At 38.9% G+C, this 24,172-nt stretch overlaps 2 protein-coding genes and 1 long non-coding RNA gene across 3 annotated transcripts; 2 read left to right on the top strand and 1 right to left on the bottom strand.

Annotated features, from left to right (window-relative positions):
* Nucleotides 1-6,412: 6,412 nt before the first annotated feature.
* LOC132598499 (pleiotropic drug resistance protein 3-like) lies at nucleotides 6,413-16,192 on the top strand. The gene is given in 25 exon segments (XM_060311415.1): nucleotides 6,413-6,798; nucleotides 6,982-7,109; nucleotides 7,536-7,641; nucleotides 8,614-8,698; nucleotides 9,173-9,332; nucleotides 9,419-9,495; nucleotides 9,623-9,676; nucleotides 9,764-9,854; nucleotides 9,992-10,293; nucleotides 10,371-10,652; nucleotides 10,820-11,133; nucleotides 11,258-11,418; nucleotides 11,510-11,613; nucleotides 12,691-12,844; nucleotides 12,940-13,080; nucleotides 13,218-13,291; nucleotides 13,396-13,728; nucleotides 13,809-14,099; nucleotides 14,254-14,337; nucleotides 14,420-14,553; nucleotides 14,684-14,911; nucleotides 15,221-15,236; nucleotides 15,238-15,393; nucleotides 15,515-15,769; nucleotides 15,870-16,192. Coding segments are annotated over 25 exon segments (4,383 nt in total). The 3' UTR covers nucleotides 16,137-16,192.
* Nucleotides 16,193-16,595: 403 nt separating this feature from the next.
* Nucleotides 16,596-20,684, bottom strand: LOC132600105 (uncharacterized). The gene is made up of 2 exons (XM_060313220.1): nucleotides 20,066-20,684; nucleotides 16,596-18,769 (listed from the first exon to the last, which is right to left on the bottom strand). The coding sequence occupies exon 2, from the start codon at nucleotides 17,855-17,857 to the stop codon at nucleotides 16,979-16,981; it is 879 nt and encodes a 292-aa protein (XP_060169203.1). The 5' UTR covers nucleotides 17,858-18,769; nucleotides 20,066-20,684; the 3' UTR covers nucleotides 16,596-16,978.
* A 208-nt stretch (nucleotides 20,685-20,892) lies between these two features.
* LOC132600104 (uncharacterized) lies at nucleotides 20,893-23,789 on the top strand. Its single transcript, XR_009567123.1, has 3 exons — nucleotides 20,893-21,272; nucleotides 22,375-22,439; nucleotides 23,382-23,789. It is a non-coding gene; the product is annotated as an uncharacterized LOC132600104 (long non-coding RNA).
* The last annotated feature ends 383 nt before the right edge of the window (nucleotides 23,790-24,172 follow it).

Raw genomic sequence — 24,172 nt, 5'->3', positions numbered from 1 at the left:
CGCTCACCTTCGATTTAGTATCAACCGGAGTAGAAGTAGCCTTATAAGAAGACATCCCAACTCGATCAATGATTTCTTCGGCATACTTGCATTGCGAAAGAAACATGCCATCCTTATGGCGAGTGACATGAATGCCAAGGAAATAATTCAAAGGACCCAGATCCTTCATAGCAAATTCCGAGGCAAGAAGAGCCATAATGGAGCATCGGAGAGAATCTGAGGAAGCAGTAAGAATAATATCATCAACATAAAGTAACATGTATGCCATATCGGACCCCTTTTTGTAGATGAACAAAGAATTGTCAGATTTGTTGTTGGAAAAACCAAGAGAAGAGACACAATCTGCAAAACGCTTGTACCATGCTCTCGGGGCCTGCTTAAGCCCATATAAGGACTTACGGAGTAAACATACATAATCCGGATGAGTGGGATCTCTAAAACCCAGAGGTTGATGCATATACACTGTTTCCTTGAGCTCACTGTGTAAGAAAGCATTCTTGACATCTAGCTGATGAATAGGCCATTTCTTTGATAATAAAAGATTGAGAACGGTACGGATCGTAGCCGGCTTGACCACTAGACTGAAGGTCTCACCACAATCAATGCCAACCTGTTGAGTCTTACCATCACCTACAAGACGGGATTTATGCCTCTCAAAATCATCATTAAACTTTTCTTTATGAGTAAAAATCCACATAGAACGAATAACATTCACATTAGGTGGACGGGGCACCAACTCCCACGTCTTATTTTTAATAAGAGCATCAAATTCATCATCCATAGCCATTTTCCAATTCGGGTCACGAAGGGCGGTCACAGGGTTACGAGGGAGAGGGGATTTCGTAACCATGGTATTCAAGTTAAACGTGCGTTTTGGCTTAAAAATACCATGCTGACTCCGGGTCACCATTCGGGGCGGATTGGTAGAAGGGGGTGGCTGGGGTGACGGTGGGATAGACGTAGCCGAGGGTTGTTGACCCAAGGCAGCGGGGAGAGGGGTAGGTGCGGTAGGGGAGGCTGCTGCCAGCGGAGGGGGCTGGGCAGCGGGCTGTGGCATGGGAGCAGTGGGGGGGGGGGGGGGGGCTGAGCCGACTATCCGGAGTAGAAGCCAAGTGATGCAACCAAAATGGGGAAATGCCATCATCCAAAAAGTCATAAGTAATTGAAGTGGGAGAATGTAAATTGGAAAAGGGGAAGACATTCTCATCAAAAATCACGCGACGAGAAATAATGATTTTATGGGACGATAAATCATAACACTTATACCCTCTATGATTCGTAGGATACCCCAAAAAGACACACGGTGTAGACCGGGCTTGCAATTTGTGGATAGTCGGAGAAGGAAAAAGGGGATAGCATAAACAACCAAAAACCCGAAGATGAGAGTAAGATGGTTTTCTTTGGTATAGCACTTGAAGAGGAGAAACGTGACCTAATAATTTACTTGGTAAAATATTAAGAAGATATGTTGCCATTTGTAAGGCGTGATGCCAGAATGAAGGGGGGAGAGAAGCATGAGCAAGGAGAGTCCAAGTGATATTATTGATAGAACGGATTTTTCTTTCGGCTTTCCCATTTTGTGCAGACGTATGTGGACAAGAAAGACGAAAGGACATCCCATTAGACTCACAAAATTTCCCGAATTGACCATTATCATATTCCCTCCCATTATCATATCAGACATTTTTAATATGACGTTCAAATTGGGTATGAATGTGGGTTTTTAAAACTAAGAATTTCGCATAGACATCAGATTTCTTAGCCAAAGGAAAAATCCATAAAAACTTCGAAAAATCATCCATAAAAAGAACATAATATCGATGACCCAATGAACTTAACACGGGATAGGTCCACAAATCACTATGAATAATATCAAATAGCATCAAAGTTTCGGAAATAGAAGAATCAAACGGAAACTTAATGTGTTTACCAAGAACGCAAGAACGACAAATACTAGAATGACTAGATTTATTACATTCAATGCTTTTATTAAGCCTAAGACAATCTAAGATAGAATTTCCCGGATGACCCAAGCGAGCATACCAAAAATGAGAGGACAACGCCGCAAAGGTTGATGGAGTGGTGGTTGGATATTTGATGGTGGTGACTGGATAAAGATCTCCCCGACTATCACACCGCATTAGTGGCATCCCCGTCTGAAAATCCTTCACAGAAAACCCATATGGATCAAAATCAACAGACACCGAATTATCAGTAGTAAACTTCCGTACTGAGATTAAATTTTTAATGAGTTTAGGAGCATGTAAGACATTCTGTAAGGATAAAAGGGGGTTTGGGGGAGGCAAACTAGTATGACCACAACCACGAATTGGAATCGAATGACCATTTCCCACAACAATACCATTATTTTGATTGCTCAAATTAAAATAAGACGAGAGATTACCGTCCGAGGATGTCATATGAGAAGTGGCCCCGGTGTCCATGTACCAATTTTGATCGGGCGGGTTCAAGGTCATGGTGTGCATTGCGGACTCAATGTCAGTTGGAACATACGACCCGGGAGAGGCCACTGCCGCCGTGTAGAGTTGTTGGGCTGGAGGAGGGACCAATATACCCTGTTGTCGTGGCGGGACTGGCGGCGGACGAGCCCAAGAAGCCGTCAGGTACGGGCAGGGGGGAGGAGCAGCCCAGCATGGCTGCGGGACCCACTGCCAGTGGCCAAACTGGCCGGCAGTCCACTGTTGCGAAGTGGAGCCCGCTGGCTGCTGACCGCCACTGCTTCGAGCTGAATTACCGCGGCCGCCGGTGAATTTGCCACTGCTTGAACCGCGACCTGAGCCTCCCTTACGGCCAGTTCCAGAATTGTGGCAGCGGGAATTTTTCGGTTTCCCTCGGCGTGAGCTTGTGTTGTCCGAGGGGAGTGGCGCGTCGTCGACCGAGGCCACCATAGCCGAACCAGACCCGTGAGACACCATTGCCGCAAGCTCACATTCTTCCAAAACAAGGGAAGACTGAGCCTCAGTGAATGGGGGGAGCGGCTTTGCATGGAGAATTTGTGTCCCAACCTCTTTGTACGCCTCAGTGAGACCTAAGACCAGTTGAAGGACAAGGCAGCTATTCGTCACGGGAGCCCCGACGTTTTTCAGTTGATCGGCAAGGCTCTTGAGACGTTGACAATAGGCGGAGGCATTGGGAAAATCCTCCATACGAGTCGTCGTGAATTCTTGTTCGAGAGTCACCGCACGAGAAGTTTGATGATCTTGGAAGATATCACGCAAGCGATCCCAAGAGTCCATGGCAGTAGCGTCTGGTTCGATGATGGTGTTTAACAGATCATTCGAAATTGTCGAATAAATCCATCGAAGCACGGTGGCGTCAATGGTCGTCCATAATTCAACTTCCTCATCAGTTTTGGGAGCCGGCTTCTCCTTACCTTTGGGTGGAGGAATGATGTGATGAAGGACCTTGTGAGAACGAGCATGAATTTTGAAAAGCTCAGCCCACGTACCGTATTGTGAGTTTTCCATCTCAAGAGTAACAGAGATGTGATTCTTGATATTGGAGACCGCGAGGGCCAGGTGGAACGTGGGCTTAGCCGGGGTGGTAGAGGCGTCGGCCATGGGAAAAAAATAAGAAGGGGGCGACGACTTACAGAAGGAAAAATAGGGACTAGGGCGTAGCGGAAGGAGGAAGAAGAAAGAAACCCTAATCTGATACCATGTAGGAAATATTTTCCTTGAATCCTTTCATTACTTGAATTGGTTTATATACAAAAATATTCTAACTAATATTTACATAATCTATCAAAAAATACTAAACATAAAATAGGAACTAACTGGTCGGGAGAAAATTCTTACAATGATGATTCATAACACTATACTATTTGGCTAAATTACATCATCGAAAGTCTCAATTGTTAGATTGTTAGTACTTTTTAATAGTAAGGTAAAGCAATCTTGGTAGCAACTTGAAGCATTTAAACGACAATGAAAATTTTACCATTACCGTGAATAATAAAATTACAGTTACACCCACCATATCATACATGCACGCAAAAATTCGGTTGGTCTCTTGAGTAGGGACAAGTAAGGTCCAACTCCAGATCAAGCAACAACCTGAAAGTGAATCTATAGTACATAAATCTACAAAGCAATTACTTACTATATAGCTCAAGTGGTCAATTAAATTACTGCGATAAAGAGTTCTTAAACGAATTGCACAAAACCACCACTATGAAAACTCTAGGCAAAATTACCTGGTATTTGTTCCTGGTGAGAGGTGGCGGATATCACGTGAAATTAATCGAGGGCGCGTAAGCTGGCCCGAACACTATACAACAACAACAACAACAACCCAGTGAAATCCCACCACATGGGGTCTGGGGAGAGTAGAGTGTACGCAGACCTTACTCCTACCAAGGTAGGACGGCTGTTTCCGAAAGACCCTCGGCTCAATAAAAAATATAAAAAGAGGTCAGATAATGCTAAGAGATTCAAAGCGATATGGAAATGAAGTAACACAAGCTACACAAATAACATAGAATAATCAAAGCACAGGAAATAACAGATAATAGCATAAATCAGAGCACAAGAAATTATACTATGATAATGCGACTACTAATAAGACAGGATAATGAGACTATCTACTAGCCTTCTACCCTAATGTGGGTCCTCCAAACCCTCCTATCTAAGGTCATGTCCTCGCTAAGCTGTAACTACGTCATATCGTGTCTAATTACCTCTCCCCAATACTTCTTTGGCTTACCCCTACCTCGACTGAAACCATCCATGGCCAACCTCTCACACCTCCGCACTGGGACATCCGTGTCTCTCCTCTTCACATGCCCAAACCATCTCAATCTCGCTTCTCGCATCTTGTCTTCCACCGAGGCCACTCCCACCTTGTCCCGAATATCCTCATTCCTAATCCTGTCACTCTTGGTGTGGCCACACATCCATCTCAACATTCTCATCTCAGCAACTTTCATCTTTTGAACGTGAGAAATCTTAACTGGCCAACACTCCGCCACATACAACATAGTCGGTCTAACCACCACTTTGTAGAACTTGCCCTTAAGTTGTGGTGTCACCTTCTTGTCACATAGCACTCCGGAAGCAAGCCTCCATTTCATCCACCCTGCCCCAATACGATGTGTAACATCATCATCAATCTCCCCGCTGCCTTGCATAATAGACCCAAGATACTTGAAACTACTTTTCTTCTGGATGGCTTGGGTACCAAGCCTCACTTCCAAGCCAGCCTCCTGAGGTGCTTCACTAAACTTACACTCTAAGTACTCTGTCTTGGTCTTACTCAGCTTAAACCCTTTAGACTCCAGAGTTTGTCTCCAATCCTCCAGCTTAGCGTTAACTCCGCTACGAGTCTCGTCGATCAGGACTATGTCATCCGCGAAAAGCATACACCATGGCACCTCACCTTGAATTTGCCGCGTCAATCCATCCATCACCAAGGCAAATAAAAACGGACTAAGAGCTGATCCTTGATGCAACCCCATCACAACTGGAAAGTGCTCTGAGTCTCCTCCTACTGTCCTTACCCTGGTTTTGGCTCCCTCATACATGTCCTTGATCACCTAATGTACGCCACAGGTACACCTTTAGCCTCCAAGCATTTATGAAAAATAAAAAAGAACTCTGGGCAGAAAAACTTAATGTTTTCTTAGAAAAGATCATTGATGAGATAGATTCCCTTGGCTATCTGCAGAGGTGTATCTAGCCTACAGGGTAGGGGTTCAACTGAACCCCAAACTTTCGATGCGGAGCCTAAATTTATGTGTAAAAAATTATTAAAATTGCAATAAATAGTAGATATGAACCCTTAACTTTAAAAATATAATGGGTTTAATGCTAAAAATCTTAAGATTGAACCCATAAAATTTAAATCCTGGATCCGCCTTTGGCTATCTGAAATAAGCATTGACAGTCTGAAACTACTGTTAAACGAAAGGGAAGAGAGTTAGACTGGGCAGAACATCATTCACTTTTTGTTTTTATGAATTAAGGCATTCTTGGTTTCTTTATATAGATAACGTAAACAGATGTTTACAATAAGCCTTGTTCAAGGAATTAAAAAAAAAAAAAAAAAAAGGAGAAATCTTTGAATAAACAAAAGAATGTTCACATTCTCCAACTCCTCAAGGCACAGAGTTAGTTGACTTTAGTAGGAGGAAAATAAGGAATTGATTATTGTAAGGCTCTGACATGCAGGTGCATAAATTCAAAAACAAAGACTTAAGCTAGAGATTCTTCCTTAAACTAAATCAAGCTCCACTACAGGCTCTGTCATGCCCATTATTGCTTTGTTGGCACAAGAGACAACAAACAAATTGAAACTTCTTCATACTGTTTATCATATATGTATATATTTTATAATATTGTAACTATTCTCCCTATAAAATGCAGGTTTGGGGCTGAAAATATTTACACAAAAAATGGCTCAGCTGTTTGGTTCGGACGATATAGAGTCGATTAGAATGGATCTCTCAGAGATTGGAAGAAGCTTGAGATCATCATTCAGGCGCCAGAGTTCGAGTTTCAGGAGCAATTCAGCCTTGAGTGCTTCTGAAAAGGACGATGTTGTAGATGAGGAGAACATGTTGGCCTGGGCTGCAATTGAGAGGCTGCCAACTTTTGACAGATTGAGATCATCTGTCTTTGAGGAAATCAATGGCAATGAGGCCAATGTTAAGACGAAAAGGGTAACTGATGTTACCAAGCTCGGAGCTGTAGAAAGGCATGTTTTCATAGAAAAGATGATTAAGCACATTGAACATGACAACCTTCAAATGTTGCACAAAATCAGAAAGAGAATTGACAAGTAAGACTGTTACATAACTTGCCAGTAAAAGTTAAATTATAGACGTTGAAAGGTCATTATAGTGATTGACAATGCTATTTTATGATCATCATTATTTGCATATTTCACAGTTTGTCTTCTCATTTTATCTAAGATTTATCTGTTAGTAATTCAATAAACTTAGGCTCTGATTGACTCTTGTAGAGTTGGTGTAGAATTGCCTACAGTGGAAGTGAGATTTGAAAATTTAACCATTGAAGCAGAATGTGAGCTAGTCCAGGGAAAGCCTCTCCCTACTCTTTGGAATTCTCTCAAAAGCATAATGATGGAAAGTTTTTTCCATTTGCTTGAACACCATTTATATGGTCATCAATCTGATCTCTTACATATGTGCTGGATATAAAAATTGATCATCAGGGGCATTTATTAGGACTTCAAGTAGGAGAAGACGTTATTAATTGAACCATTTTGAACTGCGAATAATTGAATCTTTCTTGTGCTAATATGTCCGGTTCGATACGTTGGGTCGTCAAATTTTAAAAATATTTTCTGGTAGGTCATTTTACCTATACGTGACAACAATAAGTTAATTTTTTCTGATGCATTGGAACCAATTCTGCTAGAAAAAGTAAGAGAGACTTGATGAGCATCTTCAAAATGATCCTGGTTTCGGAGCTCAAATGTTAAAAGTATAGCAGAAAGTGCAAGCTCCAGCATTTATTTTGCTACTTGTGATTTCGACAGTTCTCTTAATACAGTGATTCAATTTGCTCAACAGAACCTTGCCAGGCTTCCAGGTCTACAGTCAGAAGTGGCCAAGATTAAAATCATTAATGATGTCAGTGGCGTAATAAAACCCGGACGGTATGTCATCGAAGCTTTTCCATGGAAATATACTAAATTTAAATAGTTATACCAATGTAATTCACAATAAGTACCCCAACCTCTTGGATTTCTAGTTTCTGACTTGCAGGAGACAGACCTTTTTCTGGCCATTGTTATTACACTGCCTGTAATTTTCATCTCATATGTGGTGCAATTAGTGTCTCATCAATCATCACTCGTTGACTGAACGAGAATAACAGCAGAACCCGTGTTGGTTGTATTAAACTCAATTTTTTTGGTTAAAATTCTAGTGAACTAGTCATCCTTTGTTTTATCTGTCACTTGATGTTTTACATACCCCTATTCAGTAATGGTCATTTTGACAGTGTGTAAGAGAAACGGTTATGTGAACCAGAAAAGCATTCGCCTCTCAATCGTGTATTACTTTGGAACTTGATAATGTGCATTGTGTAACTAACCTCCAGATACTTGAGCTTGGTTGACTGAGTAAACAACAACATACCCAACATACCCAGTGTAATCCCACAAGTTGGGTCTGAGGAGGGTAGAGTGTACGCAGACCTTACCCCGACATTGAGTAATGTTCTTAATAGATTTGATCCATAATTACAGCTGAAAGATGAATAATATACTTGCTCGCATGGTATTGTTCTGCAGTAAGTTAGTTGACTAGCATTGATGCAAGTGATTATTTAGTGATTACATTATCATACGCATAAAATGGCAACAGGTTCTTTTGACGTACACTTTGTAGATGTGGATTTTATTTGGGTCAAGTGTCAGAACAGGTCTTGCATTCATGATAATTTTGAGACGTAAGCTTGGTGCAGCTTACTTTTCTGGCTAATTTCAGTCTACCGTTTTAATAGTTTCCCCTCCAGCATGTTCTGAATGGAGAGTTACAGATCTTCATTTTGAGTTGTCATTTTAAAATGTGAGTTCTTAAACCTGTCATTTTGAATTTACTCAAGCTATTTGCTATTCTTACAGAATGACTCTATTGCTTGGACCTCCTGGATGTGGAAAAACAACACTACTGAAAGCACTTTCAGGAAACCTGGACAAATCACTTGAGGTCTCTTCCAAGTTGTTTCTCTTTTAGTGTCAGAAAAAAGAAAGTTGTTATTGTTTTAATGTCAGCCAGAGAAAAATATAGGAACACTTTCTTAAAAAAAAAAAATCCTTCAGCTGATATAGAACAAATACTTTGATCTACAGCATACTGGAATGTGAATTAACAGGCCGTCATTTGTCGGATTTGTTTTACTAGTGATTTCTCTGATTCTAATTAGTCAGTTTTAGTTCCTTTATATCTTTAAGATCTAAGCTAGGGAACACTTAATTGCTATATTTTTCTCATTTCATCATGAGAACAGAAGCCTTATTGACTTTAGCGATGCCTCCTCCAAGAAGAAACTAGTGAATAGTTGCACTAATTTTTGCACCTTCACTTGAACAAGAATGATGTGGAATTCATGGTATGGATAGAGTTCATAATATAGGGAGCTGATGTCAATCTTACTGTGTCTGTTTTTGGCCATGTCAACAGGTTTCTGGGGAGATTTTTTACAATGGTTATAAATTGGACGAGTTTGTACCACAGAAAACTTCTGCATATATAAGCCAAAATGACCTACACATCCATGAAATGACCGTTAGAGAAACACTAGATTATTCATCTCGTTTTCAAGGAGTTGGAAGCAGATCAGGTATGCCTTTCAGCACATAAAAGATAAACTGTAGTGATGAATACATTCCAGCGCTAGTTTCTAAAGCAATGCCTTTCCTTTTGAAGATATTATGATTGACCTAAGCAGAAGGGAGAAAGAAGCAGGAATTGTTCCTGATGCAGATATAGATACTTACATGAAGGTAGTTTTAACATCAAGTTATTCCCGTTTCATCTCTGTCTTGATATTTTTATTGAATAAGATTATACCATTTTTATTTGACAATGTTGTTATGGATTTAACCTTCTAAATCAAATTTAATCATATAGGCTATTTCTGTTGAAGGACAAAAGACAAACCTGCAGACAGATTATATTCTGAAGGTAACTTTATTGAAGTACCCTCTTTGGAAATTATTTGTTAAGTTCGGAATAGAAGTTGATGATTGCCATATTCTTGCATGTGTTCAGATTCTTGGGCTTGATATTTGTGCTGACACATTGGTTGGTGATGCCATGAGAAGAGGTATATCGGGTGGTCAAAAGAAAAGACTGACAACAGGTAAGTTTAAACCATGATCTGCTTTGTAACAATGGTATCAGCTGTATTATGTGTATATGTTATCCAATAAGTCTACTGATGTACTTGATATAATTTGTAAGAAAAGTATAAAGGAACCAACTCTTTGTGTAACGCAGGAGAGCTGATGGTTGGTCCCACAAAAGCGTTATTTATGGATGAAATATCAAATGGCTTAGATAGCTCGACTACATACCAGATTGTTGCTTGCCTTCAGCAGCTGGCACATATTACAGATGCCACTATACTTGTCTCGCTTCTTCAACCAACGCCAGAGACCTTTGATCTCTTTGATGATATAATTCTGATGGCTGAGGGAAAAATTCTTTACCACGGGCCAAGAAATTATGCTTTAGAATTTTTTGAAAGCTGTGGGTTAAAATGTCCTGAAAGGAAAGGGGTGGCTGACTTCCTCCAGGAGGCAAGTCCATAGAAGTTAAATGGTCATTACATTTCTCTCGTTCAATTAGAAGCTCATCAATCTGTTCATTTTTTCAGGTGACATCGAGAAAAGATCAAGCTCAGTATTGGCATGGAGCTAAAGAAACCTATAGATTCGTGTCAGTTGATACATTATCAAGAAAATTTAAGGAATCTCCTTACAGGAAAAAGCTGAATGAGGAACTTTCTGTTCTGTTTGACAATTCCCGGAGTCATAGAAATTCTGTAACCTTTCGTGACTATTCACTTCCTAAATGGGAACTCTTTCGAGCTTGTATATCAAGAGAATTCCTTCTGATGAAAAGGAATTCTTTTATCTACATATTCAAAACTCTTCAGGTCAGTGATCAGTCTTCTCAAAAGCTGAATGAAGAACTTTCTGTTCCGTTTGACAATTCCAGGAGTCATAGAAATTCTATACTCATTCACATTATCCAAAGCAAAGATGGAAGTCACATTTTCCTTTTTGAGATTTCTCACAACTTATTTATGCTTTTTCTATGCAGCTTGTCATCATTGCATCCATAAGTATGACTGTATTTGTGAGAACTCCGATGGATACTGATCTTGTACATGCAAATTATTATATGGGAGCTCTGTTTTATGCTCTCGTCATTCTTCTTGTGGATGGATTCCCTGAGCTATCCATGACAATAACAAGACTTGCAGTTTTCTATAAACAGAACGACTTGTGCTTTTACCCAGCATGGGCGTATGCAATTCCTGCTACGATTCTCAAGATCCCTCTCTCTCTATTAGAATCTGTCATTTGGACATGTCTGACCTATTATGTCATTGGTTTCAGCCCTGAGGCTGGAAGGTGAGTGTTGCATGTAATATCTTCTACTTTAATTGTTGCTGTTGTTCCTTCAACTATAATTGTCTTTGAGGAATGATTTGAATAAATTTTATGCATTTTCGTGACAAAATTCTGTCACTTACAGGTTCTTCCGGCAATTACTTCTATTATTTGCTGTGCACATGACATCGATATCCATGTTCCGTTTCTTGGCATCTGTCTGCCGGACTATTGTTGCTTCTGCAGCTGCTGGTAGTTTATCAGTCTTATTCGTCTTTTTATTCAGCGGATTCATAATACCAAGACGTAAGCATTCTTACTTTTTTTCCCCTTCATTTTTATATGATGCTCATGTGAGGGTGAGTAGAAGAACTAAACTACCAGTATTTGACTACAGACTCGATGCCAATTTGGCTGAAATGGGCATTTTGGATTTCTCCGCTGACATATGGTGAGATAGGTCTTTCTGTAAATGAATTTCTGGCCCCAAGATGGCAAAAGGTGAGAGCCAATAATAGCTCAAATACTTCGCTTCTTTTAATTGTGTAACTGACTTTTGCACATTGCATGTGGAACTGAAGACAAGTTGCACAAAATGGCTGTTTTGAGGCACCACCATGCAATATTGAAAAGTATTCTCCCTAAGGCATCCGTATAATTAAAAGATATTGATGATTTTTGCCCATCTCCTGTCATGAAATTACACTCCGAAAAAAGAAAAAATAAGATCATCTGTATAAGAAAATGATAGTGTGTTGTGGTCTGTCTGTTCTTTTTTGTTATCCGAAACTGTCTAGGAAAGGTTCTAAGTTCAATGATTGATATCCATGTCAATGGTAGTGACTTAGCTCAGACTTGGAACATACAAAGCGTAAATTGTCTTTTAGATTCGCAGAAACACCTGAATGTGTAATATTCTTCATCATATACACAACAGATCGCATTTTGGAAAGCATATTTACTTTTTTCCTTGAATAGAAATAGAAATCTAAAGGCTACCTTGGACCCATGTGCTTGACGATTTGTATTCCTATTGTAACTATCCACTCAAGTACTTCATAGGCACTTAATTTCGATAGTTATAGTTGTTGAGAATATAATTAACTATTAAAACGTGTGCTCTCTCTGACCGCTTAAGCTTTTATATGAGATGGTTACACACTTTAACATGGTGTTAGAGCAGGCCAAAGGTCCCGGGATCGAATCTCATTGCCACCCATTATCAAAAAGAATTTCCACGTGTTTGGTCCATGAAAAAAATCAGGCCCACACAAGAGGGGGCGTGTTGAGAATATAATTAATTATTAAAAAGTGTTCTCTCTCTAACAGCTTAAGCTTTTAGATGAGATAGCCACACACTTCAACAGTAGTAACCTCTAAAATCTGCCACAAAATTATGCATGATCAGAAAAACCAGAAATTGATCTCTTAGCAGCCTAATTAGACGTGTTACCTCCTTGATAGAGACCTTTCTGTTAACTTAAACCAATAGCTTTATCTGTCTCATAGCAGCTTTTTAAATTTAGTTATCCACATTATATTCTATACTCCTACAACATGCTTCACTTTTAAACACAGACGCTCGCAACAAACACAACTATAGGGAATGAAGTCCTTGAAAGCCATGGGTTAAACTTTAATGGATATTTCTATTGGGTATCAGTTTGTGCCTTATTTGGCCTTACAATACTGTTTAACATCGGTTTCACCTTGGCCTTAACTTACTTAAAAGGTATGTTCATCTTTTTTCTACTTCAAAAATAAATGAAGAATCTGCGCAATAGATATTGTAGTTTACTTGCTGGTTTTCTTGAAAATGTGATGCAGCTCCTGGTTCTCGTGCCATTATATCAGCCGCTAAGTACTCCCAAATAGAAGGAAGTAGCGATTCTTTTGATAAAACAGATGCAGAAGAAAATTCCAAGACCACAATTCCTAGAACCACAATGTATTCTCATGAAGAAGCAGGTCACTCCCTTATTTTATTGCATGAATAACTGGCTGAGAAATTTAGTTTCTTACTATCTTTCTCATCTCTCTATATTTATTATTACTTGCTTGCTCTTAATAATATGATTTCTTCTTCTTCTTTTTTTTTTTTCCAGGAAGAATGGTTCTACCTTTCGAACCCCTATCTCTTGTGTTTCAAGATGTTCAGTACTATATTGACACTCCTATGGTAGTCTTCTAGACCTATCTCATTTAGTACTGGATCATTTTTGGATTACAAAAATCTGTTGAAACCAAATTTCAGTGGCTAAGGTTGTGGTTTTACCATTTCAGGCAATGAAGGAGCTTGGTTTCGCACAAAATAGGCTCCAACTTCTTTCGGATATTACTGGCGCACTTAGACCTGGTGTCCTTACAGCCCTTATGGGTGTCAGTGGGGCCGGAAAAACTACCCTCCTTGATGTCCTTGCCGGTAGAAAAACAAGTGGTTATGTTGAAGGAGAAATAAAAGTTGGTGGGTACCCTAAAGTTCAAGAGACATTTGCTAGAGTTTCAGGTTATTGTGAGCAGACAGACATACATTCTCCTCAGATAACTGTAGAAGAATCAGTTATATTTTCTGCTCGGCTACGACTTCATCCTCAGATTGACTCCAAAACGAAATATGTACGAGCTTAATAACATTAAAGTTTGAATTACTATTTCTTCTGACTATCTATATTTGAACTGATGTGGCACATATGCAGGAGTTTGTGAAAGAAGTCCTTGAGACCACTGAGCTAGATGGAATAAAAGATATGTTGGTTGGGATGCCGGTTGTCAGCGGGCTTTCAACTGAACAACGTAAACGGCTGACAATCGCTGTGGAGCTTGTCGCAAATCCCTCAATTATCTTCATGGATGAACCCACAACAGGGTTGGATGCAAGGTCAGCTGCAATTGTAATGCGGGCTGTGAAAAATGTTGCTGAAACAGCAAGAACAATAGTTTGCACCATCCACCAACCGAGCATTGACATATTTGAAGCATTTGATGAGGTAAGATGTATGTGAGGAGCAATTACTTGGTAATGCCGAACTCTAGAAGTAAAAGCAAAGACATCTACTTAGAAATATCTTTCAGATTGTGTAACTATCTGTCCTTTATGAATATCATCAAAAAGTTATTCATTTGAAATGTGCTCTTTTGCAGCTGATTCTATTGAAAACTGGTGGGCGCATGATCTACTGGGGACCACTCGGACAAAATTCATGTAAAATGATTGAATATTTTGAGGTGCACTAATTTCCCTTTTGTTAATGTTGCCGCAGGCCAGTAATAATAGCTGAGACTGCTGTTTGTTTTTGTCATTTCGCAGGGTATCTCTGGTGTGCCAAAAATAAAGAACAACTTCAATCCAGCAACATATATGTTAGAGGTTACATCAACATCTAACGAAGCTGAGATTAGCGTAGACTTCGCTGAAGTATACAAGAATTCTGCTCTACACAAGTTGGTCATAGCTATTCACCTCATCCATTTTTCCATAAGTTTTAAAACGTATCTTACACATTGTATCACTTATAAGCACATTTTGCATATATAACTAGCGCATGATTCCTCTTTGGTTTACACCGTATAGAAATAATGAAGAGCTTGTGAAGAATCTGAGTTTTCCCCCAGCTGGTTCAAAAGATTTGCATTTCCCCACTCGGTTTTCACAGAATGGCTGGGGACAATTCAAGACTTGCTTCTGGAAGCAATACTTATCCTACTGGAGGAGTCCTTCATACAATTTGATACGCTCTCTGCACATGCTTTTTGCTTCTGTTGTTTTTGGATTGCTCTTTTGGGATAAAGCGAAGAAACTGTAAGGCGATATAGTACTATTCAACCAATGCTTCAATTAACTTATTGACAACATGCTTCACTATACTGTGGCAATTAGAAATTTATACATCCTCATGGAAATTTCTTGGCCACTTCTGAGTGTCATGTTTATCCCAAAAGTGATGCTTAATTAAGTGATTGGCATGATACAGTTGAAAAGGATTTAGGTTGTCTGATCCCATATTTTCTGCTCAGATATACCTTTTCCTGTTCGGTTTGTTAGCATTCAACAATTTGGCTTAATAAGTTTCTTAGACTGTCTTTTGTTTTTCTTCCTCCATTTTGACAGAGACAACCAGCAGAGCTGTTTTCAGTATATTTGGTGCTATGTTTAGTGCAGTGATGTTCTGTGGCATAAATAATTCATCTTCAGTTTTACCATATGTGACCACGGAGCGATCAGTACTATACCGCGAAAGATTTGCTGGGATGTATGCTTCATGGGCTTATGCATTAGCACAGGTATGTTTAAGGCTTACAAAATTGGCATGTTGACTTATTGAGATTGCAGGGGATTCAGTAATGCCAAATCTTACACTTGTCTTCAACGGTTCACTGCTTCATATTTGAGTTGATTTTGTAGGTGGCAATTGAAATTCCATATCTTTTAGTTCAAGCACTTGCATATACTGTCATCACATATCCAATGATGGGATTTTATTGGTCGGCCTACAAGGTTTTCTGGTACTTCTATTCGATGTTCTGCACATTGTTGTACTTCACATACTTGGGAATGATGCTTGTTTCGATGACGCCAAACTTTCCAGTAGCTGCAACTCTTCAGTCATCCTTTTACACAATGTTCAACCTCTTTGCTGGATTCTTGATGCCAAAAGCCGTAAGTGGTTCAAAATTAAGCCACATTGAATATAGAAATCAATGAGTATTTTGTAATTACCTATACATTTCAATCTTTTTTACTTTTCCCTTCATTGCAGCAAATACCAAAATGGTGGATCTGGTTCTACTATCTAATACCTACATCATGGACGTTAAATGGGATGCTTACTTCACAATATGGAGATGTACAAACGGAGATTACTGTGTTTGGAGAAAAGAAAACAGTAGCAGCCTTTATTAGGGACTACTTTGGATTTCACCACAATCAATTACCTATCGTAGCTGTTGTTTTGATTGCATACCCCCTTGTTTTTGCCATTCTATTTGCATTTTTCATCAGGAAATTGAATTTCCAGAGAAGGTGATGCTGTAGCTTACTCATTTTTACGTAGAATCTTAATATATGATCCACAAATTAAATATTTCACTATGTTTCTCTTTACTGGGAAAGTAAAAAGTATCATAGAACTATTTAAAGGATCTCAAACACCAGCTGGTATTTCTCTCATATATTCCTGTTAATTCAACATAATTTTTATCAAATTATAAGGACATAAAGAATGACAAGGCATATGTGAAATAGTGCAGAAATAGCAGCATCTTCTAAAACAGCAATGCTTTCAGCTTTTTACTTGAGCTGCAGACTGAAGCGAGATGTTGAGAAAATGGACAGACATTGTTTCAATTGTTAGATGTAGGAAATTTAATAGTAAGGTAAAGCAATCTGGATAGGAACTTGAAGCATTCAAACAACAATGAAGATTTTATCATTAGTGTGAACAGTAAAAAAAATACAGTTACACCCACCACTAAATAGTAATACTAAGCATAAGCATCTGGATATCATACATGCACTCAAAAGTTTGGTTCATCTCTTGAATAGGGACAAGTAAGGTCCAACTTAGAAATCAAACAATAGCCCGAAAGTGAATCTGTAGTATATATATCTACAAAGCAATTACTTACTATATAGCTCAAGTGCTCAATTAAAGTACTGGGATATAAAGTTCTTAAATGAATTCCCAAAAACGACCGCCAAAGGAACTCTGTGCAGAACAACATAATGCTTTCACAAAAAAAGACCACTGATGAGATAGATTCCCTTGGCTAAGTTCAGGTCAAATGCACAGTATACACAACACAACCAGCACAAGTAAGAAATAAGCATTGACAGTCTGAAACTACTGTTAAATGAAACAGAAGAGAGTTAGACAATGTGACGGAGGCTCTTGGTGTAAGGCATACAAGTGAATGGGGTTAATGTAGAGCTTCTTCCTTGTGGCTCAATTCTCCTCACCGTATTACCATCCAAATCATAAAGAAACAATCCTCTCAGAGACCAGCATATTAGTAGTTCACCATCATGAATGCTTGAAGGCTTTACAAACTGTGCCATGCCCCAATGTATCAGCTCAGATTCGCAATAAGCAGAAGGCGAATGGTAAGGGAAAACATTCACATCAAGATCAAGATTAACCCTGTAGCTTCTGATCCATGCCCACATCTCACAGTCCTCCAAGATCCATATGTCCATTGCTTTCTCATGAATACGCAATTGGCAGAAAGACAGATGCTCTTCCTTCACTAGAAGAGACATTGTTTCATGTGTTCGGCATTCACGTGATTGTCTTGAGCTACGTTGTGTTCCAAGATGAGGCATGTGAGAGAGTTCTTCTGTATCCAATCTAAACATCAAAATTGCAATTGAGCAAGGAGGGATGCCATCCTCTTCCCCAAATTCTCGATCCATAATCCAATGCATTGCACCATTAACAATTGCAGGAGAGAGATAAGTAGGGATGGAATTCAAAGCAGGTGAACGAATTCTCCTCCAAGTTTGACTCCAGATAGTGTAAATTAAATATTGACAGCCTCTACTTCGCACTTTAGCATAAAGAATCTTAAGTTCCCTAGTCAATGGACACAAATAAAAACCACAGATGCTGCCAGCACCGAGCGTGTGCTTTATGGTTATTTCCTCTTGTGTTATGGGATTAAAAACAAAAAATGTATAAGGGAAAACATGGTCGCCAAAAAGAAGTAGTCCTGGATAAGAATGTAAAAGACGTGGATGGTACTTATTCATTTTAAGCTCCGGTTTGAGGCTTACTTTCTTGAACACTTTCTCTTTACTATCATTTTCCTCTAGCACGAAAAAGTCAAGTTCGTCATACTGTATGAAAAAACTCTCTTTATCATGAAGTAAGGTTGGCAAAATACGTGAAGAGATCAAAGCCTTCTACAGCCGACAGACCCTTTGACATTTCAGAATGCAATCTATGGCAAGTCGACTTAGGATATTGACGATGATACAATCAGGCAAACATTCAAAAGCTCCATAGTTCTTACTAGTCAAATGATCGATAGTGATAATGATACAATCAGGCAAACATTCAAAAGCTCCATAGTTCTTACTAGTCAAATGATCTTTACTTGCTAAGTTACTCGGACTCTTCACTTTCGGTGCTGCACCCGTGTCGACAGGACATGGGTCTAGGTGTGGGTGTGGGATCCGTACCCGATCTGGTCAACAGCTTTTGGGTACTTTGACCAAAATCAACAGAAAAATTCCGGACAGATCCAATATTTTTTATAATCAAAACAAAAGCTAAGATGGACTTAAAGAAAATGGAATACCATGTATATTGAAATTTCTATGTCACTCCTTTTCCTTTTATCTCCTTCCGGGATTCTCCTCTTGATCAATATTTTCTCCTCATGTTTTTCACATAATATCTCATAATTTAGGTTCCATAGTTCTATTTTTAGATATTTCAATTATTTTTAGCCGGATCCTCGCACCCGTATCCATACCTGTATTCGTATCCCCGAATCTTAAAATTTAGATCATGAAGGATCCGACCTCTAGATCCGCACCCGTATCGGACACCCGCACCCGAGTCCGAGTACTTAGATCTTTAGTGCTCGTGGAAATGGTTGAACCAACTAGAGAACTCAAGACACGTGGAATCCTTGCAAAGCGTTGACGCATCATGACCTACAAAGTAGACAATGATTAGATAGTTGAGTTATGAAATTTTTATAGACTAACAAAAATGAAAACAGAGGATTGATCTAGTGGACTCCACCGCCAACCATAAAGTTGGAAGTTTGAGTCGCTCCAACCATTTCCGATTAACCAGATATGCCATGAACGAATTACACAAAACATCTAGCATTTGCGTCAATAAATTCAGTGTCAAAGAAGGATATGGGAATGAAATCCAGTACTTAAATCAATAAAATAAATCAGAAGGCATGTTCTAAATGAGCTTGTAATTCTATGCAGATAAAGTCAGGGCGAAATTGAGGAATACAAGGAGGACGGATTGGCAGGTGAAGATTTTGACTGATGGTAAAGATCTCAGGGAGTAAAGAAAGGCGGGGGCAACACACAAAGTGCAAAAACTAGTTTGACGGGACACGAAAATGCAAGCTCAGGCATGAGTCAGAGTTCTTCCTTATTTAAGCAGGTTCACCTTACAAAACTATTTTTCATAAGGTAAGCGATTGTATTAATGATGGGAAGGAAACCCCGTATACAAGAAATATACCAAAAAGTAGAGAAACGACATTAAAATATGGTTCTCTACAAAAGATACCCGATCATCTATACACATAGGAACACCTTACATAATATATACATCTCTTTTTCCTTTAATAATAAATCTATATTATGTATACACACAGCAGAGACATAGACAAATCTTTTCGGCGAAGTAGCTTTCAGTGAACGAGGTGCTAGACAAGGGTAGTCAAGAGAGAAAAGTTATAGTTTGACATTCACTTTTATCCTTTCCGTCGACTATTTTAAACTTTAGCAACGTACAAATTACCTGTTCGCTTCTTAGAAGTTACTTCAATCGTTTTGCCCTTAAATAACCAATTTAGTCAATGCAACAAAACTTGAGGTGAGCCTCTTCATTGTCATCTCCCACTATCTCTCTCACAACTCAATATCCTTCTTTTAGATTTTTGCTACTCTTCTTTGGAGGCTGTTTCTCAATTAGTCACTTTATTTGACTTTCATTTTGGAGCCATGGTCCAAAGGAAAACATAACATGGGAAAATGAAAACCAGAAAACAAGGGTGGAGCTATAATTAAACGGACGCAAGAATGTAAAGAAGTACAGTACGTAGTTAAACTCATCATGCAAAAAGGGGAGCTTGAGAGGTTTGTATATGCTTTGTAACCCGACTCAGTTCCTATTCTACAATAAATAATCATACTACACAAAACCAAAAAATAAAATAAAAAAGGATTAGGCGTTTTAGAAAAAGAGAGGAAACTTACAAAATGATGTTCAGTGCTGCAGAAAGATTATCATCGCCAGAGAAAGAGATAGTGAATAACTGGAATTTTAGTTCCACTTATTAACACACATGTCGAAACCCTCGGCTGTTTTAGTAGTAATAGAAAGTGTAAACCAACGATAATAAATAATAATAATAATAATAATAATAATAGCAACATATAAGAGGATAAATGACGTTAAAAAAGAAAGAAACGCTTTCTTGCTTTTTATATGGAGTCAAAACTCTGTTTTTTTTTTTTTTTTTGCTAGGATATTATAGAGGTAAGACAAAAGGGGAGCATAGGTTGATAATGAACATGAAAAGGGACACGTGGAGGTAGCTGGACGGTTGCATAGGCTGGCAATGGCAGCGAAGCAGAGACCAGAAAAATACTTGTGCTATTCTACTTCTCCAATTGTAATGCTACACCGGGTCTGCAATTTATGATTCTGATTTCCTTGCTCATTTTGGTATAAAAGGAGTAGTAATTATTTTTATTCACATACGATAAAAATTGTTTTAAAGATGCTGAGGTATCATCGGAAACAAATTTTTATACAGTTAAGGCCAAGCCCAAGCTTCAATATCAAACCAAATACCTTAGTAATTACTCCCTTTGTGTTACGTCCCGTATTTTTATACATTGGGACAATCCGGATTAACTATGATAATTTAAGGCCTAGACTATTCCGGGATTTGAAGTCAGGATTTTTGACCATTTGATTTTATTCGGAGGCATAAGTTGTATATAAAATTGTGGGCATTGAACACTTAGGAAAAATTGGGACCACAACATAAAATTGGAATTAAAAATCTTGCCCAAAAATGGCCTTGTAGCCGTGTGGTCCACAAAAAGGTCCCACACATTGTGTGGCCAATTTTAATTGGTCCAACACATTGTGTGGGCCAAAGGTAATAGAGATATTTTGGGGGCTTAAAAGATGACCCTTAAGTCATCTTTTCTCATTTCCACTTCAACACTAGAGAGAGAGAAAAATCAAGACCTTGGAGAGCAATACTCCCTCCAACCTCACGGCTTGGACCATGGAAATTCAAGTCCAAGTTTTGCCTCTCTAAAATTAATTCTTGGGTACAAACCCACTATTTTGAGGTCCCTAAGTAGCGTGGAGGTGTCGTTGGAGCGATCAAGTCCTTCATTCAAGAGATTGCAAACCCTAACCCATTTGTGGAATTGAAGGAGAAAGGTAAGTTTGCTCTTGTTTTATGTGTTGTGAACATTTTATTCATGTTATGGTATGTTAATATGGATGGAAATTATGAAATATAGTATGTTGGAAGTGGGGTTGTGTGATGGGTGTTCTAGCCGTGAACATGGGTGTGGAAAATGGAATTGATGAATTAATTCTTATTTCATGTTGATTGTTGTAGAGTGAAAAAATAAATTAGAACCATCTATATGTACATAGGTGGGTGTGGTCGTATATATGGTCCCAAATGTTTGGCAAAGAATGAATTAATATCGCTTAGCGTCGTAATGGTTGTTGTGGTGACTTTTATGTTGAAAATGAGAGTTTAATGTCCCAAAATTGATATGGTAAATGTGCGGACTGATTTGGAGATTTTGGTGCACTTAATGTAATCTTTATATATGAGAACCATTAACATATGTATATGTGTAGTGTGGACGAATGTGAGTCATATAATATGCCGAAGATCGCATTATTATCGCTTAAGCGCTTTAGTGTCGTCGTTACGAATTCTAGTATGGAATTGAGCATTTAATGACTTAAGATTGATGTTGAGATTATGCGGGCTGTTTTGAGGCTCACTGTGCGTTGGTGTAATTTGTATATTTTATGAAAGTCATATTGTTATATTGTGGATTGTGACGCAAAACATGACTTGAAAATGAGGAAAAATGAAAAGAGGGCTGCTCGGCTAAAGGGGACTGTTTTCGGCCAACAGTGGAAAAAATTTCGGATCGTTGGAAATATTATGTGAATTGTTTAGAATGTTCTTGAATGTTGTTAGTATGGGTTTGGGTTAATAATCGAATGTATGGGCGATAATGTGGCTTGAATGTAAGTCGTCGAAACGAATATTTGGAAAGTTGTTGAAAGATGTAAAAGAAAGCTATTAATGTTGTTTTGCCTTTCGAATTGGTTATCGATGTTACTAGGTTGGTTATTGTGGTTGTTGTTGTTGATTTTGAGCGAGATAAATTCTCGGGATGGCCTATTTACAGGGGAAGTGCTGCCGAATTTTCTGTAGAATTTAATGATTAGTTTGGAATGAATGGCTTAAGTGCCCATAGCTAATGTTTGGTATTCGTTGGCGTAATTGTAGACCTTGGGGAGCCCGAGGCGTAGATTGGGATTTACTTAGATTGGCTATCTTGGAGTGCGTTCGAGGTATGTAAGGCAACTTCCTTTCTTTTTGGCATGTCTTAGTTTTTCATAGGCTAAATTAGAGCCTTAAGGAAATTCCAAATCCGACATCCGAGCATGTTATGATCCGTATATGTTCTTTGGCATTCTTATGCATGATTTGATGAAATATGAAACTTTATGTATTCGAAATAATCGTTCTCCGAACTTTGCACCAAAAGGGTTTCACTTTAAAGAATTCGTAAATTTTGAATGTCATATCTTTCGTATAAATGCTCGGATTGCTCCAATATTTTTATAAGAGTTTGCATTATGTATAATGAGTATGTTTTCCATAAGCGGGCCCGACTTGGGTAAATTCCCGTCCGTGGGTCCCGCGACTTCCCTTTATGTAATTCGGGAACTTTTGAAAGATTAGTATAACTATTATTTCGATTTTCAAATATGACCATTTTGCTTATGTTTGAATTTATGAAAATGATTTTATGCATATGACTACTCACGACTCTATTCGTGCATTCTGTTATTCCTTTCGCCGAGTCCCGGGCCGGTTCTGTTATCGTGCGCGTTTTGATACACTCCGGAGTTATGCTGTGTTTATGGTTCACCGAGCTACTCGCAAAAGAGGGTCGGGTTCCACTTATATTTGGTGTTATGCTGTGCATGGCGTTATGCGGTGATGTGATATGTGACGGGGATACGGAGATACGGAGATTTGAAACTTTTTGGTGTTATGCTGTGTTATGGCGCCATCGACGGGCGGGCGACCATATTCTTCTGTACCCTATGCATGATTTACATGTTTGAAACTAAACATTTTGATATGATTGGATTTGCACTTATGTTCGGCACTTCTGTTTCTTTTATGTCTCAGGTTTGTTTTCTGTATATTCTGCTTTGCATACTCAGTACATATCTCGTACTGACCCCCCCTTTCTTCGGGGGGGCTGCGTTTCATGCCCGCAGGTACAGATGCGCAGTTTGGTGATCCACCAGTTTAGGACATCATCCTTTGCTGTTCGGAGTGCTCTTCTCACTTCAGAGCATATGTTTTGGTATACAGTTTCGTTCGTTGTGTATGTATTTGTTCAGGGGTACGGCGGGGCCCTGTCCCGCCATATGATTCGGTTGGTTTGTTTAGAGGTCTATAGACGTATTTGTGGGTGTGTGTGCCTACTTCTGTTCCGATGTGTTTGTATGATTCTATTCGTTATGGCAGCCTTGTCGGCGTGCATTTGTATCTGTGTTTTGGGCCGTTGTGCCATTTGACAGCCTTGTCGGCTTTTGACATATTTGACAGCCTTGTCGGCTTTTTGGACATATTTGATAGCCTTGCCGGCTTTTCGATATATGTATATGCTTATGTTTGTGTCAGATACAGTTGGATACAGTTTGAGACGGCATATAGCAGTTATAGCCATATATGCTATTTGTATGTGATTCGATATGGATAGGTACGTTTGGGTGCCCAACTAGGGCGCCAGTCGCGGCCCACGGGGCTGGGTCGTGACACTTTGTTTTGTCCCAATTTATTTGATATTTTTCGCTTCCAGATTCTTCACCAAATTGATATGAAAAAGGTTTTAATTTATAATATATTTCATGTAATTTTTAAATATATAAATTTAACTTAAAATATTGAGTTAATATAATACAGTTTAGCTTCAAAATTTAGTCAAATTGACTCTCTGAAAAGCGAAAAGTATCACATAAATTAAGACGAAGAAAGTAGTACTTAGTAGTCATTGTATATTATA

The sequence above is a fragment of the Lycium barbarum genome, chromosome 6 (genome assembly GCF_019175385.1).
Source record: "Lycium barbarum isolate Lr01 chromosome 6, ASM1917538v2, whole genome shotgun sequence".
In the NCBI taxonomy this organism is placed as follows: domain Eukaryota; kingdom Viridiplantae; phylum Streptophyta; class Magnoliopsida; order Solanales; family Solanaceae; genus Lycium; species Lycium barbarum.
The sequence above is the reverse complement of the archived record's forward strand: the minus strand, read 5'-3'. Positions and strand labels throughout refer to the sequence as shown.